A 14,203-nucleotide genomic window follows, 5' to 3' on the forward strand; every position below is an offset into this window, starting at 1 on the left:
GTGGTGGTAAATGATAGTAGCAACTAGTGGGTAGAGTCTAGGGATGCTATGAAATCTCATGTCATAATCTAAAAATGTCAATAGTACCAAGGTTGAGAAATACATAAAATATCCAGTTGTTTTTCATTTCTACATCTTTAAACACAAATAATATATAAATTAAAATACTACACCAAAGATTTGCTTAAAACAAGACCATTTCAGCAATCTGCTGTTAGGAAGACCAGCAATATTTTCTTTCTAAGATGGATTCTCATGTAGCCCAGGCTGGCCTTGAATTCACTATATACCTGAGGATGACTTTGAATTCTTGATCTGCTTGCCTCTACCTTCTGGTTACTACAATGACAGGCATGCTCTACCATATCCATTTTAATGAATTTCTGGGCATTGAACCAATGGCTTCATGCTTCTACCAACTGAGCTGTATCCCACATAAGTAATTTCTAATTCACCTATGTAGAAGACTAGAAGACCCTATACAAGTTACAGGAAATCATGAGTTTAGAGACATATGTTGTTGTGGGATATTTGTATACGATGTAAAGATATATTGCTGTGATTGATTTAACAAAGAGCTGAATGGCCATTAGCTAGGCAGGATGTATAGGTGGGACCTTCCAGCAGAGAAAAGAAGTAAAAGTAGATAATTGTGGTGCAGAGGAGACACCAACAAGACACAAGGGGGAACTGGACATACAGAATGAAAGAAAGGTAAAAAGCCACAAGGCAAAATGTAGATTAATATAAATGGGTTAATTTAAGCTAGAAGAGTTAGTGGGACAAGTTTAAGCTAAGGCCTAGCTTTCATAATTAATATTAAGTCTCTTTGTCATTATTTGTGGGCTGGCAGCCAACAAAAAAGCATATTACATTTGGTGTCCAACATGGGTGACATATTTCCACAAAGGACCTAAGAAAGCTTTTTTAAAAAGTTCTAAACACACAAACACGGAGCCAGACATGGCTTCCTAGTCCTGCAGTCTCTCAGGTGGGCCACAATATACAGAGATGCAGCTTCTGGCTGCTGTCTGCAAGCTTGAGCCAGCAAGCAGGTTTAAGGCTTGGCTAATGTGGTCAGAGAAGGCTGCAGACACACAGTAAAGTGGTCCAGGCTGAGAAAACCTTTAAACAGATACAGTAAAAAAAATGGGTATAGACAGTCATAGAAAAAATATTTTAAAGTAATAATGTCTTTAAAGAGAGAGTAAACTAATAAAAAAGAAAAAAAAGCCACATAAGGATGGTAAATACACAGGGCATCTGGATCCTGTATGGTGCTTTGCTGACTTTGAATGTTTTGAATACTCATGAGAAAATGGCAGCTGCTGAGAGACATTGTATTAAGAAAGGTACTGCTGAATTAAAACAGCCTATATACTTTAGTGATATCTTGGTTTCAAAATGGAAATCAGAAAATGTGCTGCACCGGAGGAAAGGTTATGCTTTTGTTTCCACAGAAAACAAAAAGTTATGGTTCTCTTCAAAATTAATGAAGATCAAATTTGATTGGGGGAGACCTCCTGAAAATCTTGACTATAGACATGAAGAAAGAAACCAAGAAAAACTATAGAAGGGGTAATATATATATGCTGATCCCTCTACATGGGAACAGCTCTGAGACTGGATGGCACATGATAAATCTTGTTGGCTACAGAGTCCTCATGACTTAATTTTGCATTCCATTCTTTCATATAACACAGAGATTTATATCATAGTTTGGCTATACAGTCCCAATGAACTTATAAAGTTAACAGATGCCTTTTACCTGCTCAAACATAAAACAACAACAACAAAAATCTTTAGCTGACTTATGTACACTGCACATTCCATAATTGTGTTAATACAGATTTGCATGTTACCTTTAAAGGTTTGTATGTTTTTAGAACAAAAGGACCAGGCATCAATAAAGACAAAACAAATAGCCATGGTGATCCAAGTTCTCAGAATTTCTCTGTTGCAGTTTCCTCAAAAAAAAAAAAAAAAATCTACCTCCAGAACAACTTTAAAGCTGCTAGTTGAGATGGTCCAGCCTCACAGATTCTTCTAGCCAGACTTCAGATAAGCCCCACATTTTCCCATCATACCATGACTAGTCAACAGCTAGGTCTCTCCGGACTTAACCATTGTCTTAATTTTTAAGGGTCTCCCTAAAGATACTGTCATCCCCAAACAACAAAAAGCAGTCAAGGGAACATGATGCCCACATTACAAAGAAGTGGGGTGGGTAGTTTTGTTTGTTACCACTTAGGATGGTTGGATACAAATTATTACTAGTTATAATCAGGGAGAAAGCTAAACAAAGAAAATATAAAAATATACAGAAGTATAGAAATGATGTGATAAAAGGGTGGATTATTGAGTCTACTTTTGAATAACCACTAGTCTCAAATATTTTACATTGGTATGGATTTTTGTATATTGATACAAATTTAAGGTTATTTTTGTTATCCTGTATATATGTTTCTACTCTTGTTTAAAGTATTGTACATATGCAGCTCATTAAAAATGTAAATGTAAAGTTTTAGTCCTTAAAAGCTATTTAGGATAATAAAGAAAAACAGGATAGTAGTTAATTATCTATAACAATCAAACTTATAGTCATGTTAGGTATGTTTTCAAGTTCAAAAAGAGATATATTTTGAATAGATAAATGATCTTCAAATGCTTCAAAAACCTACAGAATATTGTACTTAAATATTTTAATAACATTAAGACTTTTCATGATAGTGAGACATGTCTGCTCCTCGCAGCAACAAATTACTTCAGAAAAGGATGATGGGCACTGAACAACCTCCATATGGAGTTTGCTTTTATTGTGACAAAGCCACTGGGCAAAAAAGTGCCCTTGCCTCAACTGCTGACAGTAAGCTGTCTAAACTGGACAAATAGGACACAAAAGAAGACAATGTCAAACTTTGCCAAAACAAATTTCCTATTTCACAAAATTCTGTCAGATATTCTAGGCCTGTAGGCCAAAAGTGGGTGCTCCAACATTTCAAAGGAATCTTGGGTGGCTGTCCAGGCAGCCATCTGTTTCTGTCATTTCTATCGTTTTGGAAGTAGTTTGCTTTGCACTTCCTGTTTACTTAGGTAGTAGTATATTCTTCTTGGGTCTCTAGTAGAGGTGAAGACAAAATAGTTATAGTTATAGTTTTCCTTGTTACTATATTTTTAAAAATAAAGTATGTAATGTTGGTAGACATAGAAGCTTAAATTGTTTATCTAAGAAAATGTTTTAAGGTCTAAAAAGATAGTTTTTGGATAGTAATACGAGTTATGATAGAAAATATTTTAGGTACAAGACTTTAAATTCATCAAGATAAGGTACATAGGGTATTTTCTCCAAATTGCCAAATATATATGAACTAAACATTGTAAGAGTAATTCTTACTTGATAATTGTTCTTATTGTATGTAGTTTTACTATGTTAGAGTTAAAACCTTTCCTTTTTATTTAGACAAAAGAGGGAAATGTGGGATATTTGTACAGTGTGTGAAGGTGTATTGTTGTGATTGGTATAATAAAAACCTGAACAGCCCATTGCTAGGCAGGAGGTAAGTGTGGGATTTCCAGGGAGAGAAAGGATGGAGGTGCACATGGAAGACACCAGAAGACATGGAGAGGGAACAAGAGGTCTGAGATGGAAGAGAGATAATGTCAAATGATAAAATATAGATTAATAATTTAAGTTGTAAGAGCTAGTGGGACAAGCCTAAGATAAGAAAAATCCTATTTCAATATGTGCTTAAATAAACAATGGGTGTTATGACCTCCATGCTATCTAAAACAGAACTTTATTCTACAGCTACCATCCTGGACATTCTGCTCATGAAGCACTTCAAAACTATCTGATTCAGAAAGGGAACTCTTGATTCAGAGTATTCTGCTGTTTCTACCACATTCCATATCCACCCTTTTGACCAGCACATCAAAAGGAAATGTAGATGCTTTATTTGCATACATGGTCAACAAAAGAAACTACTTTTGCTATAAGCCATGTCTTTCAGTGCCTGCTCCTCTCAGTTGTATCTAGGTCCAGTTTCTAATACTGAGTTCCTATCATGGCTTTGGCAATCATCCTTTTACCACTAACACATTCTCTGATTTCTATAGAAAAATGACCAGCTTTTTCTACTATTCTCAAAGCCTGATGCTATCTTAAGAGCAGAAGATAAGGAAGTGGGGAGCAGTTGATACTTTTCTGCTTTTGGCCATGGTCTTATACAGTCTCTAACTGATGTGGTTACATTTGCTCTGGTTTTATTTGCTTGTTCATTTTCCTCAGTAGATAACAATAATGTTTGGTACTTTAGATGTCTGGAGTACACTTGAATAAAAATTTTCTGAATAATTCTATCTTAGGAGTAAAGTGAAAAAAATGTAAACCACAGGAGGATCTTTGAACATACTACAAAAACGAATCCATTATGGAATTTCTGTATAGAGCTGACAAGCCACTACTGAGACCCTCAATCCTTGGTTAAAGGTTTTATAAGTACTCACCAAGATCTTTAACAAGGGAGAGTGCTTCCCATGATATGACAGCTCCACCACCATCATCCAGGGCACCTTGCCCAACATCCCAGCTGTCCAGATGTCCACTGATCAGTACAACCTAGAATAGATAATAAAAAGAGGAAAACACTAAGCAAAATAACATCAAAGAAGATATATCCAGGTATTTCAAACAGGAAGACTAGAAGTCTTACATTTGTGTCTTAGAAGACACACATTGTTTCTAGTGGGGAACATGTCCAACAGCATTGGTACAATTCCAAATCCATTCTCAGAGCAGTGAAAGCCCTCCACTAGTGTATCTTCATCAATAGTGTAATCTTGACTACTAAAGGAATCTGTTTATTGATTAATGGTTTTTAAATTTTCTATTTTATAGTTTAAAGTCAAAATTACATAAAAAGGAACTCAAAACTTCAACCACATTTTTAATTGGTTATTGATTCTAGATCTTGATACCCAATAAACTTATTAAGTTAAATTCAAATTTAAACATGGGAACAATAATTTTTTTAAATGATTGTGTTCTTCAAATTATAAATTACTTTGGTGTTAAACAAATAAGACTTAAAACTTCCAATTGAACAGAACATTTAAGAGAGATTTCTATTTATATTAGGGTAAATATAGAGAAATGTGGAGATTATGTTATAAAGTTTAAATCACCACAAATTTAAATGATATTTAAAGAAACGTCAGTAATTCCCTTTCAGAAAGCACAAAGGTGATTTCACTAGAACTAAAATAAACCTTTCCTTCCATTGCTGGTTATAGAATCCAAGGCCTCATGAGTGCCAGCGAAGTGTTATACTGCCATGTCACACAACTAGATGTTAGTGAATTAAAATGTATCGCCAACAAGCTGGAAACCGAATAAAATGGTGCTATGTCAACAAAGTATTAATACAGAAAATATCCGGATGCCCATGAATCATGTAATATGCAACATGGATCAGATGGATTACAGAGCTGGTAACAACTTTAGGGAAACAGCTTTGTCAACTTAGAGTGGGCAACAGTTTCCTAATAGATATAAAAATCACTAACTATAAAGAAAAATAGTAAATTAGACCCTGCAAGAGTCAAAAATATCTCCTCATCCAAGGACTCTTTAAGAGAGTGAAAAGGTATCTTACAGTTAGAAAAATCCATCTATAATAAAATAAAGGACTTATATACATGAGTTGTAAAAAGAATTCCCATGTAACAATAGCAAACGGCCAATTGATAGAAAAATGGGCACAATACTTATATAGACAACTCACATACTTACAAAAAAAATACACATTACCAATAACCATAGACAAAAGTACCCAGGATCATTATCATCAAAGATATAAAAACTAAACCACATTAAATATATAGCCACCAGAGAGCTAAAATGAAAAATGTCAAATAGTGATCAGAAGGCAGCACAACCAGAATTCTTAAGCATTGTTGGTGGGGGTGGGGGCCCATACAACCGCCCTGGAAAACTATCTTTCTGTGGACTGTGAACATGCATACAGACTATGACCCAGAAATCTTACTCCTAGTTGTATGGTATGTCCAGAAGTGTGTGTGTGCATGTGTGTGTGTTTATATGTGTGTGTGCTTTAACTATGACAGTTTTCATAACAATATTAATAGGCATGTCCTCCTCTGAAAGGGAAAATATCCAGATGTCTATTAAAAGTACAATGAATAAATTATATTCATGAGTGGAGCACCACACAACAATAAGAATAAACAAATATAATGCATGATAAACAGTATAAAAAATAAAAGAAGCCATACACAAAATAATATACTATGTATAACTCCATCTACATAAAGCATAAAGTGAAACAAAATAGCAAAGTAGTTCCCTTTGTCAATGAGTGTGAGAATGGAAGGAGGTACAAGGTGAGATTTTGGAAAGCTGTCATGCTCCTGATGTGGACACTGGTTATGCAGCTGTGCTTAACACGTACACTTAGCATGTGTAAACTCTCCCTGACAATATTAAACTCAACAACATTTGCAGAAGTTCAGCATATTAATATCGATGCATGACAAGCTGTCAGAAAACCAAAGCTGAATCAATCTTGATGGTTAACATGAAAGTTCACCATTACCTTAGGCATGGTTGGGACCTAAAATATTACTGTGACCTTTGCACTGCTTGCTCCCTGAGCAGCTGAAAGATCTCCTGGTGACTTATAGCTGACCCAGCCTAGTATGACTTCATTGTAGTCATAAACAAGGATAATGCCCCAGACTAATAAATGGCCATATAATGAACCCAAATGGATTGTTTCTAAGGGGGAATTAAAAACAAAACAAAAACAAAGCAAAAGGAGCATGTTGCAATAGCAGAATCTTCTGACTGAGAAGGTGGTGTCATCCCAGAGAAGTCAGGGTGTTCTCTGTCATACCCTCACAGCCCAGGGCCATTGTCCCAGTAAGGCTGTAGTAAACTAAAATGTCAAAACATGATTTAATTAACTTTTTTCTTAATTCATTCAGGAGTAACCACATTAAGACAGCCATTGTTTTATATTTCTGACTTCTTCCACAATTATTGAGCTCATTTCATAACTCTATTTCTTTGTGTCTCTTACAAGCTTCCACTCCCCAGATAGCAGTTACCACTTACATTAGCAGTTATGACAGGAACGATGGCTTGGAGCAGTAAAAAGTTAAATTATATACTATCTGATCAGACCTTTGCCACAGTGCTATAGAAGAAAATATATCATTTTGATTGTGAGAGTTTTAAAACATTTTCAAATAATAAAATGTTGGGGGCTACAATCTGATAGTTATAAATTCAGTGTCTATTTTAATAAGGTAACAACAAAATTACCTCTAATTTAGTAGCATTTAAAAAGCAAACTTGAAATTTTCTCATTGTAAAAGCTTCTACATACATGTAGAAAACAATAGTGAAAATTTCATTCAAAATGGTATCAGGCCAGTCTCTAAAACTCTATCGAAGCCTAGAAGAAGCCCATCCAGAAAATATACAAACTTTCAGGGCCAGGGGCAGGCACAGATGAACATTAGTTGCAATGAAGTTGGATCTGATTTAAACAAGCAAATCAGAAACATACTAACTACCCAGAGCAGCAGTAAACTCAAGGTTCACACAACTTAGCACCTGGTAAAGGGGAATATCAGCCCTTCATCATAATCCCTGAAACTAAACAGTTTTATCACCCACAGCTAAGAAAGAAACGTTGGGGTACCCTCTTGTGTGCTGCCACCTTAAGTCAGGCAGAGCTCTAACCAGTTCCTCCCCTCAAATGGCCTTTCCACTAACATCTCTTCTAAATTCATTAAACCGTAAGCGGCACTGAAGACAACAAAAACCACAACAGCAGCCATGAAAAGACAATAGGAAGGAGAACGGGTAGTCCGGTGATCTGAAATGTGAGGTGTGTTCTCTGTGAAGCACACCTCAGCACACCCCTAGCGGCCACCAGAGGCTTGGGCCTGGGTGCAAAGTGGCCGGGGAATTAGACTGGTAAGGGTATAAACCCTGGCAGGACAGCTGCTGCGCTCTGAGTGGAGAAGGATGGAATTAGGGAGGCAGAACACAACCCCCAGGATATGCATCCTCTTCTGTTATTTGTCATGTCCTGAGAGTCTGGATCCAAATCGATTTTCCTGATTAAAAGATGAATAAGAACACAAGCAAAAACATGGCCGAACAAAAAGAAAGAGTGGTCTGTGAAGCAGTATATTTTTATGAAAATGCTCTAATATGAGCTACCAGAGAAAGCATGGTCTTCAGTTTTGATGCATGAGATGTCCTTCTATAATTTTATTGACTTCTCACTATGTGCTAGAGATACAGAAATAAACAAACATCCTGTTGTAAATGAATCACATTCTAGAGGAGAAGACAAAAAATAAGTAAATAAATATAATGCAAGTAAAGTTTTAAATGGTAAAAAGACAAAAGCTAGCATGATGGCACACATCTCTGATCTCAATTCTGGAAGGCTCAGACAGGCAGATTGCCAGTTTGAGGCCAGTTGGGCCACATAGCGAGTCTATGTTATAAAACAATAATGAAGAGAAATGGAGAGGGGCAGAGAGCAGAGAAAACAGAAGGATGGTGGCAGGGATTGGTCTGGAGAAAACTGGAAATGTTTTTGTGGAAATGAGTTCTCTCCCTAAGGAGAAAGCATTTGAATAAAAATAGCCCCAATGGATCCACAGGGACTATCACTATTAGGAGGTGTGGCCTTGTTGGAGGGGGTGTGGTTTTGTTGGAGGAAGTGCATCACAGGTGGGTAGGCTTTGAGGTTTCAGATGCTGAGTGTCATCTGAAACATATAACACACGTGGTCAGTGTGTTATAGTCACATCCTGCTGCCTGTGGATCTAGACGTAGAAGTCTCAGCTACCTCTCCAGCACCAGGTCTGCCTGCACGCCACCATGCTTCCTGCCATGACAGTAATGGACCAAACCTCTGAACTGTAAGCCAGACCCAAATACATGTTGTCCTTTATAAGAGTTGCCATTGTCCTGGTGTCTCTTTTCAGCAATAGAACCCTAACTAAGACAGAGACCAAACAGTCTAAGCAGCTTGGAAACACATGCAGACACTGAGTGGAAACAAGGGCAGCACATTTGAGGACTGATAAGAATCTGGTGTGACTAGAGTATGGCAACAGTAGTTGCTGGAAAGACATGGAAGCCATGGGAGACACACAAACATGCAAGCCACAGAGGGGAATTCTATTTCGTTCTAACTGATAAGAAGCCACGAGGGAAACACAGCATCCCACGTATGTGTAACAACAGTCAATGCTAGTTGGTAAGCAGTGAAGAATGCAGAGTGAAGAATGAGGGGAACCAACCCTACGTGCTGAAACTAATTCATCCAAAATCAGTTTATGAGGGAAAACTAGCCAGCCATAGGAGAATGCTGTCCCTTCCCTAACAATAAGAAAAGTAAAATAATCCACAGAACTACAAAACCATAACTTCATTTTGAACAGGAGGGCTAAATCTCAAGAGATAACATGGACCTTCATGGAGAAATGAGACAGCACACTATTGGTCTTTGGAAGGAAAAGGAAGGAGATTTGGCAAAATGGGAGCAATGGAAATACCAACCAATGTGTGTGAACGTGGGTCAGCACAAGCACTCAGAACCCCGGAAACCACATGTAGGACTGTTAGTGTTCTTAGTCACTGTTCTATGGCTGTGAAGAGACACCATGCAATGGCAACTCTTACAAAGGAAATCGTTTAACTGGGGCTTTCTTACAGTTTCAGAGCTCTAGTTCTTTATCGTCACGGCAGGAAGCATAGTGGCATGCAGGCCGACATGGTACTGGAGAAAGAGCTGAGAGTTCTCTATCTGGATCTGCAGGCAGCAGGAAGGGAGAGCCACTGGGCCTGGCTTGGGTTTTTGAAACCTCTAAGCCCATCCCCAGTGACATACTTCCTTCATCATGGCCATACCGCCTAATCCTTTCAAATAGTGCCACTCCTTAAGCATTTAAATATATGAATCTATGGGAGCCATTCTTAGCCAAACAATCACAATTAGGTACCCATTTTCTAGATCTTTCACACAGGCCTCCATTTGGTGATCCCAAGAAAGACTAGGGTCAGGGAAAATGCCCTGGGAAGCTGCTTCAATAGCACTGGGATGTGGATGCTTCTGGATGACAGGCCACAAACATATTTCCAAGAATCTTCTTTGTGTGAGGTAGAAAATGGCCCTGCACATCACTTCCTGCACAGGCCAGGGGCAATGAACAGAGTTGTTATAACTGCATTTTCTTCCCTGCAATAACATGAAAGAAGACACCTGTAGCTCTGGGGAGGCAGAGCCCTCATGTCCAGGACAGGTTGCAGAGATCTATTTCTTTGGTGTAGGAAGGAGGAGTACAGATGGAACATTGAAAATTGAAGAAAATACTGAAAATATTGAACAGCCCACTCTTGAGCTCAGACACCCAGGGACTGGCTAGAACTGAGGGAAAGAGGGACAAGAAGCCACATTTTCCAGAGCAGACTCCTGACGCCAAGTCACTGGCAGAGTGAACAGCTTGTATCTGAGGAAAGGTGTAAGCAGAGAGGCACATGGTGAGGTGCAGAGATGCAAAACTTCCAGAGCCGAGGGACACTGAGCTTCCCAGAGCTAGGACACTGGGCCCACTCCCCCAGCAACCCAGCCCCAAGCTAAAACAGAGGAGCTTTAGCTTACAAATAATATGAACACCCAAGTTAAGAACAGAAACTAGATCAAAACTTTACTCTGATTAGATCTATCCAACCTTCTTCCTACTAATGGCTACAGAAAAGAGGTTGTAGTACGTGGTGCCTAGACAGTATTAACCTCAGGCTCTCCTGGTCTCCTATACATGGTATCTAATATCTGATAGAAAATAGTAAAATACAAACTAGGCAAAAAATGAGACCCATTATCAGGGCCAGACACAAGTGTCACTGAGACATTTAAGATATTAGGCAAGAATTGCTTTAAAATATAAATGAGATATCTGTAGATCTAATAAAAAGATGGGGTGTTTCATTAGAAATGTCAAGACTATGATACAGACCTATACATGCTAAAAAATACAGCCTATTTATAAATGACTTAATATTTAAATGTACATATTAAAAATTCAAACTTTCTTTATATTTATAGATTTATCAGAGAGTAGAAGATATTTTAAAAGAAGGTACAATATGGTTAGACTTCAATGCCAACTTTACTGAATTTGGAATCACCACAGATATGTTTTTATGAGAACTTCCAGAGATGTTTCACTGCAGAGGGAAGTCCCACCCTGAATGTGAGTGGCACCATCTCAGTGACTGGGTTACTAGACTGAATAAAACCAGAAAAAGAAGGGCAGAAGAGCCACGACATTCTCCTTTCTCTGCTTTCTGGTCAGTACCATTGATCAGTCTGCCCTTGCCATCCACACCAGGACAGACTCTATCTCGCTGAACTTTTAACCAAATACAACCTTCTTCTGTTAAGCTGCTTCTTGTTAGGTATATTGTTACAGTAAGAAGTAATTGGTATAGAAAATGTGCACCAGAGTTGGGGCTATTGCTATGACAAACTGATCAAGTGAATTGTAAACATGGAAACTGATTTATGGGCAAAATTTGGAAAGTTTGGACCCGTTGAATACACAATATCTAGAATATTATCAATAGAGCTTAATGAGTTTATTCTGGTGGAAGTGTGAATGTTAAAAGAAATGTAGAGAGAAGCCCATCTCACAAAGTTCCATGTGGAATAAACATTGTATCATGACTCATGTTACATTGTGATAAAACACCTGACTGCATTCTGCCCATATCTTGAGAACCCTAGGGAGGTTTAAATAAAAAATACATACTAATTTGTTTGGTGGAAAAAAATCCACCACAACATAGATGCAGGCTGTGGTATGTTGTTGCTCACTGTTCCTTGCCTGATCTATGGCTAGAGAGAACATAATTGATAAGAGAAATACATGTTTTTATCAAGAAAGGGGTATGTGATCTTAAAGTTGCAGGCAGTCATAGAGAACAGCTGCAACTGCAAAAGATCCAGGAAGTCAAGACAAACCCTCCCTGTGCACTGGGACAACAGGAAAGGCACTTTGAAGTCAACTCCTACCATCAGAGACTCTGGCTGGTAAAAATACAGATTTGAAAGAAAGAAGACTGGATTGAAAATGCTGGTGATGAGCTTTCTGCTTTTCAAGACTAACTGCCTAGGGATGTGTTTTCCCAGGTTCAGCCACCAAGGTGTGTGCAGAAGCCACTGTAGCTGTAGAACGGGCTCCACCAAAGCCCAAACAGGCAGGAAAACACATGAGCGCTATCCTCATCTCATGGGGCTGCTTCTTCAGGATGCAAAATTAAAGACTTGTATGGTTGTGAAGACTTGCACCAAGGCACCTAAAAGACACCGAGGCCACATAATCTATGGAAGGGTCAGGTTCTCTTGTATAAGCTGTGCAGGTATTTCTCTAAAGCCGGACATACTCACTGATCAACTCTCAGTAATAGGGTGCTCCTGTGATAGTATTTATACTTCCTTTTACAAATATATTGCCCAATCAGAAGTCAAAAACATACTTATGTCTTTTTGCTTTTTACTTTTGTGGTGTATTTGAAGATGCTTCATGCTTCCTAGGTTTATTTTTATGAGGTATATTTTAAGGGACTGCAGGAGTATTGGAGCTACAAAATTAGAAGACTGACATATTTCCAGTCCCAGGAAACCCTCAATTTTACAGCAGCAAAAATAATTAAGTGTTTAAAAATATGATCTATTAAAAATGAGGAGGAGAACCCAGGCCAAGGGCTCCTGCCCCTGCTATCATGCTCCTCTGGCTGCTTCACAATAGATGACGGGGAACCCACTTTTGATTTATTTTCTTTAACATAAATCCTTTATTTGACATCAAACAGAATCTGCCATATTATGGCTACACATGGGAGTGTAATGAGGTGCTTAGCAATTTATCCCTTCCAGACTGACCTGGGCAAGTTAGTAGTCTTCTCTCAAGTGTGCAGTGGAAATTCTAATACAAACTTATCTGTGAAGTCTGTTGTGAGAATTCAGTGTGATGATGATTTATCCCTATCACAATGGCTGGCACAAATGTGAACTCCTTAAATGTTTGTCCTTATTGCTCTAATTATATGAAGATGGCCTCAGAAATTGCCCACAATTCTCTCTTGGAAAGATTCCCTCTGGATTTTGTGGAATATGTGTAGATTCCTACAGATTGCTTCACAACGCTCAATGTTCTGTGTGCTGCTGGTTTGACGTAGAGGGAGTATCAATCACAAGCACATGCTATTTAGAAATGTGGCAAATATTCTAAAAATGTTGTTTGCTGAGCCCAATTGAAAACAGCATGAACTGATTCCATTTGAAAATACACATGTGCCATGAGAGAGCTGGGTTACATTCTCATTTGTATGATGTATTGCAAAGGGTGAAAGTTCTAGTTTAAGCAATGACAAACACTTAGCCAACTCTCGAGAACCCTAGAATTACTAAGTAACCTGGAAGCACTAGGTTTGCATCAAAGCCTCTACCATGCATCTGGGGTTAGTTGCTTGTGGTTTTGATGGCTCAGGTTTCAATTCCGATTCAGTGCAGAGCTGGTGACACTGGGCATGGCTGTCTCTCTAGCAGGCCTTCACCACAGGGGAAAGCATCAAAGGCTTGGCATAGCTCATGGGGAAATGAGAAGCTGGTATAAAAACATTTCCTGATATCACATTTGGGTACCTTGTGGAGTGGAGAAGGGAGAAGGAAGGGGGACTGCAGATTTTTATTGTAATTTCAGGCATGTATGGTGCAGTACTGTGGAAAGATCGAAGAAGATGCAGTGGCCTGTGAAAGGGGCCATTTTATCTGTTTCAACTTGAGATCTAATCATTTATGACTTAATATCATCATATATTCATTCAGCAAACTGAAATAAGGTAAGAGACGTCACAACGTTGCCTATGAACTCTTTTTCCTACAGAATGAAGATCATAGGCTTTAGAGACAGGCAGACATGCTGTGGGATATTCTGTATGGCAAATGTGTTGCTCTGATTGGTTAGTAAATAAAACACTGATTGGCCCGTAGTCAGGCAGGAGGAAGTATAGGTTGGACAAGGAAGAGAAGAATTCTGGGAAGTGGAAGGCTGAGTCAGAGACACTGTCAGCCGCAGCAATGACAAGAAG

General features: G+C 38.4%; 1 protein-coding gene across 5 annotated transcripts in view; it reads right to left on the minus strand.

Annotated features, from left to right (window-relative positions):
- The window catches only part of Cpq (carboxypeptidase Q), a 429,601-nt gene that overhangs the window by 160,549 nt on the left and 254,849 nt on the right, over positions 1 to 14,203 (minus strand). For all 5 annotated transcript variants that reach the window (XM_042264686.2, XM_076555949.1, XM_076555948.1 and 2 more), the window contains one exon: positions 4,507 to 4,618. In XM_042264686.2, coding sequence (XP_042120620.2) covers positions 4,507 to 4,618 — 112 coding nt within the window. The remainder of the gene's footprint in view (positions 1 to 4,506; positions 4,619 to 14,203) is intronic.

This window comes from Peromyscus maniculatus, chromosome 20 (genome assembly GCF_049852395.1).
Source record: "Peromyscus maniculatus bairdii isolate BWxNUB_F1_BW_parent chromosome 20, HU_Pman_BW_mat_3.1, whole genome shotgun sequence".
Lineage (NCBI taxonomy): Eukaryota > Metazoa > Chordata > Mammalia > Rodentia > Cricetidae > Peromyscus > Peromyscus maniculatus.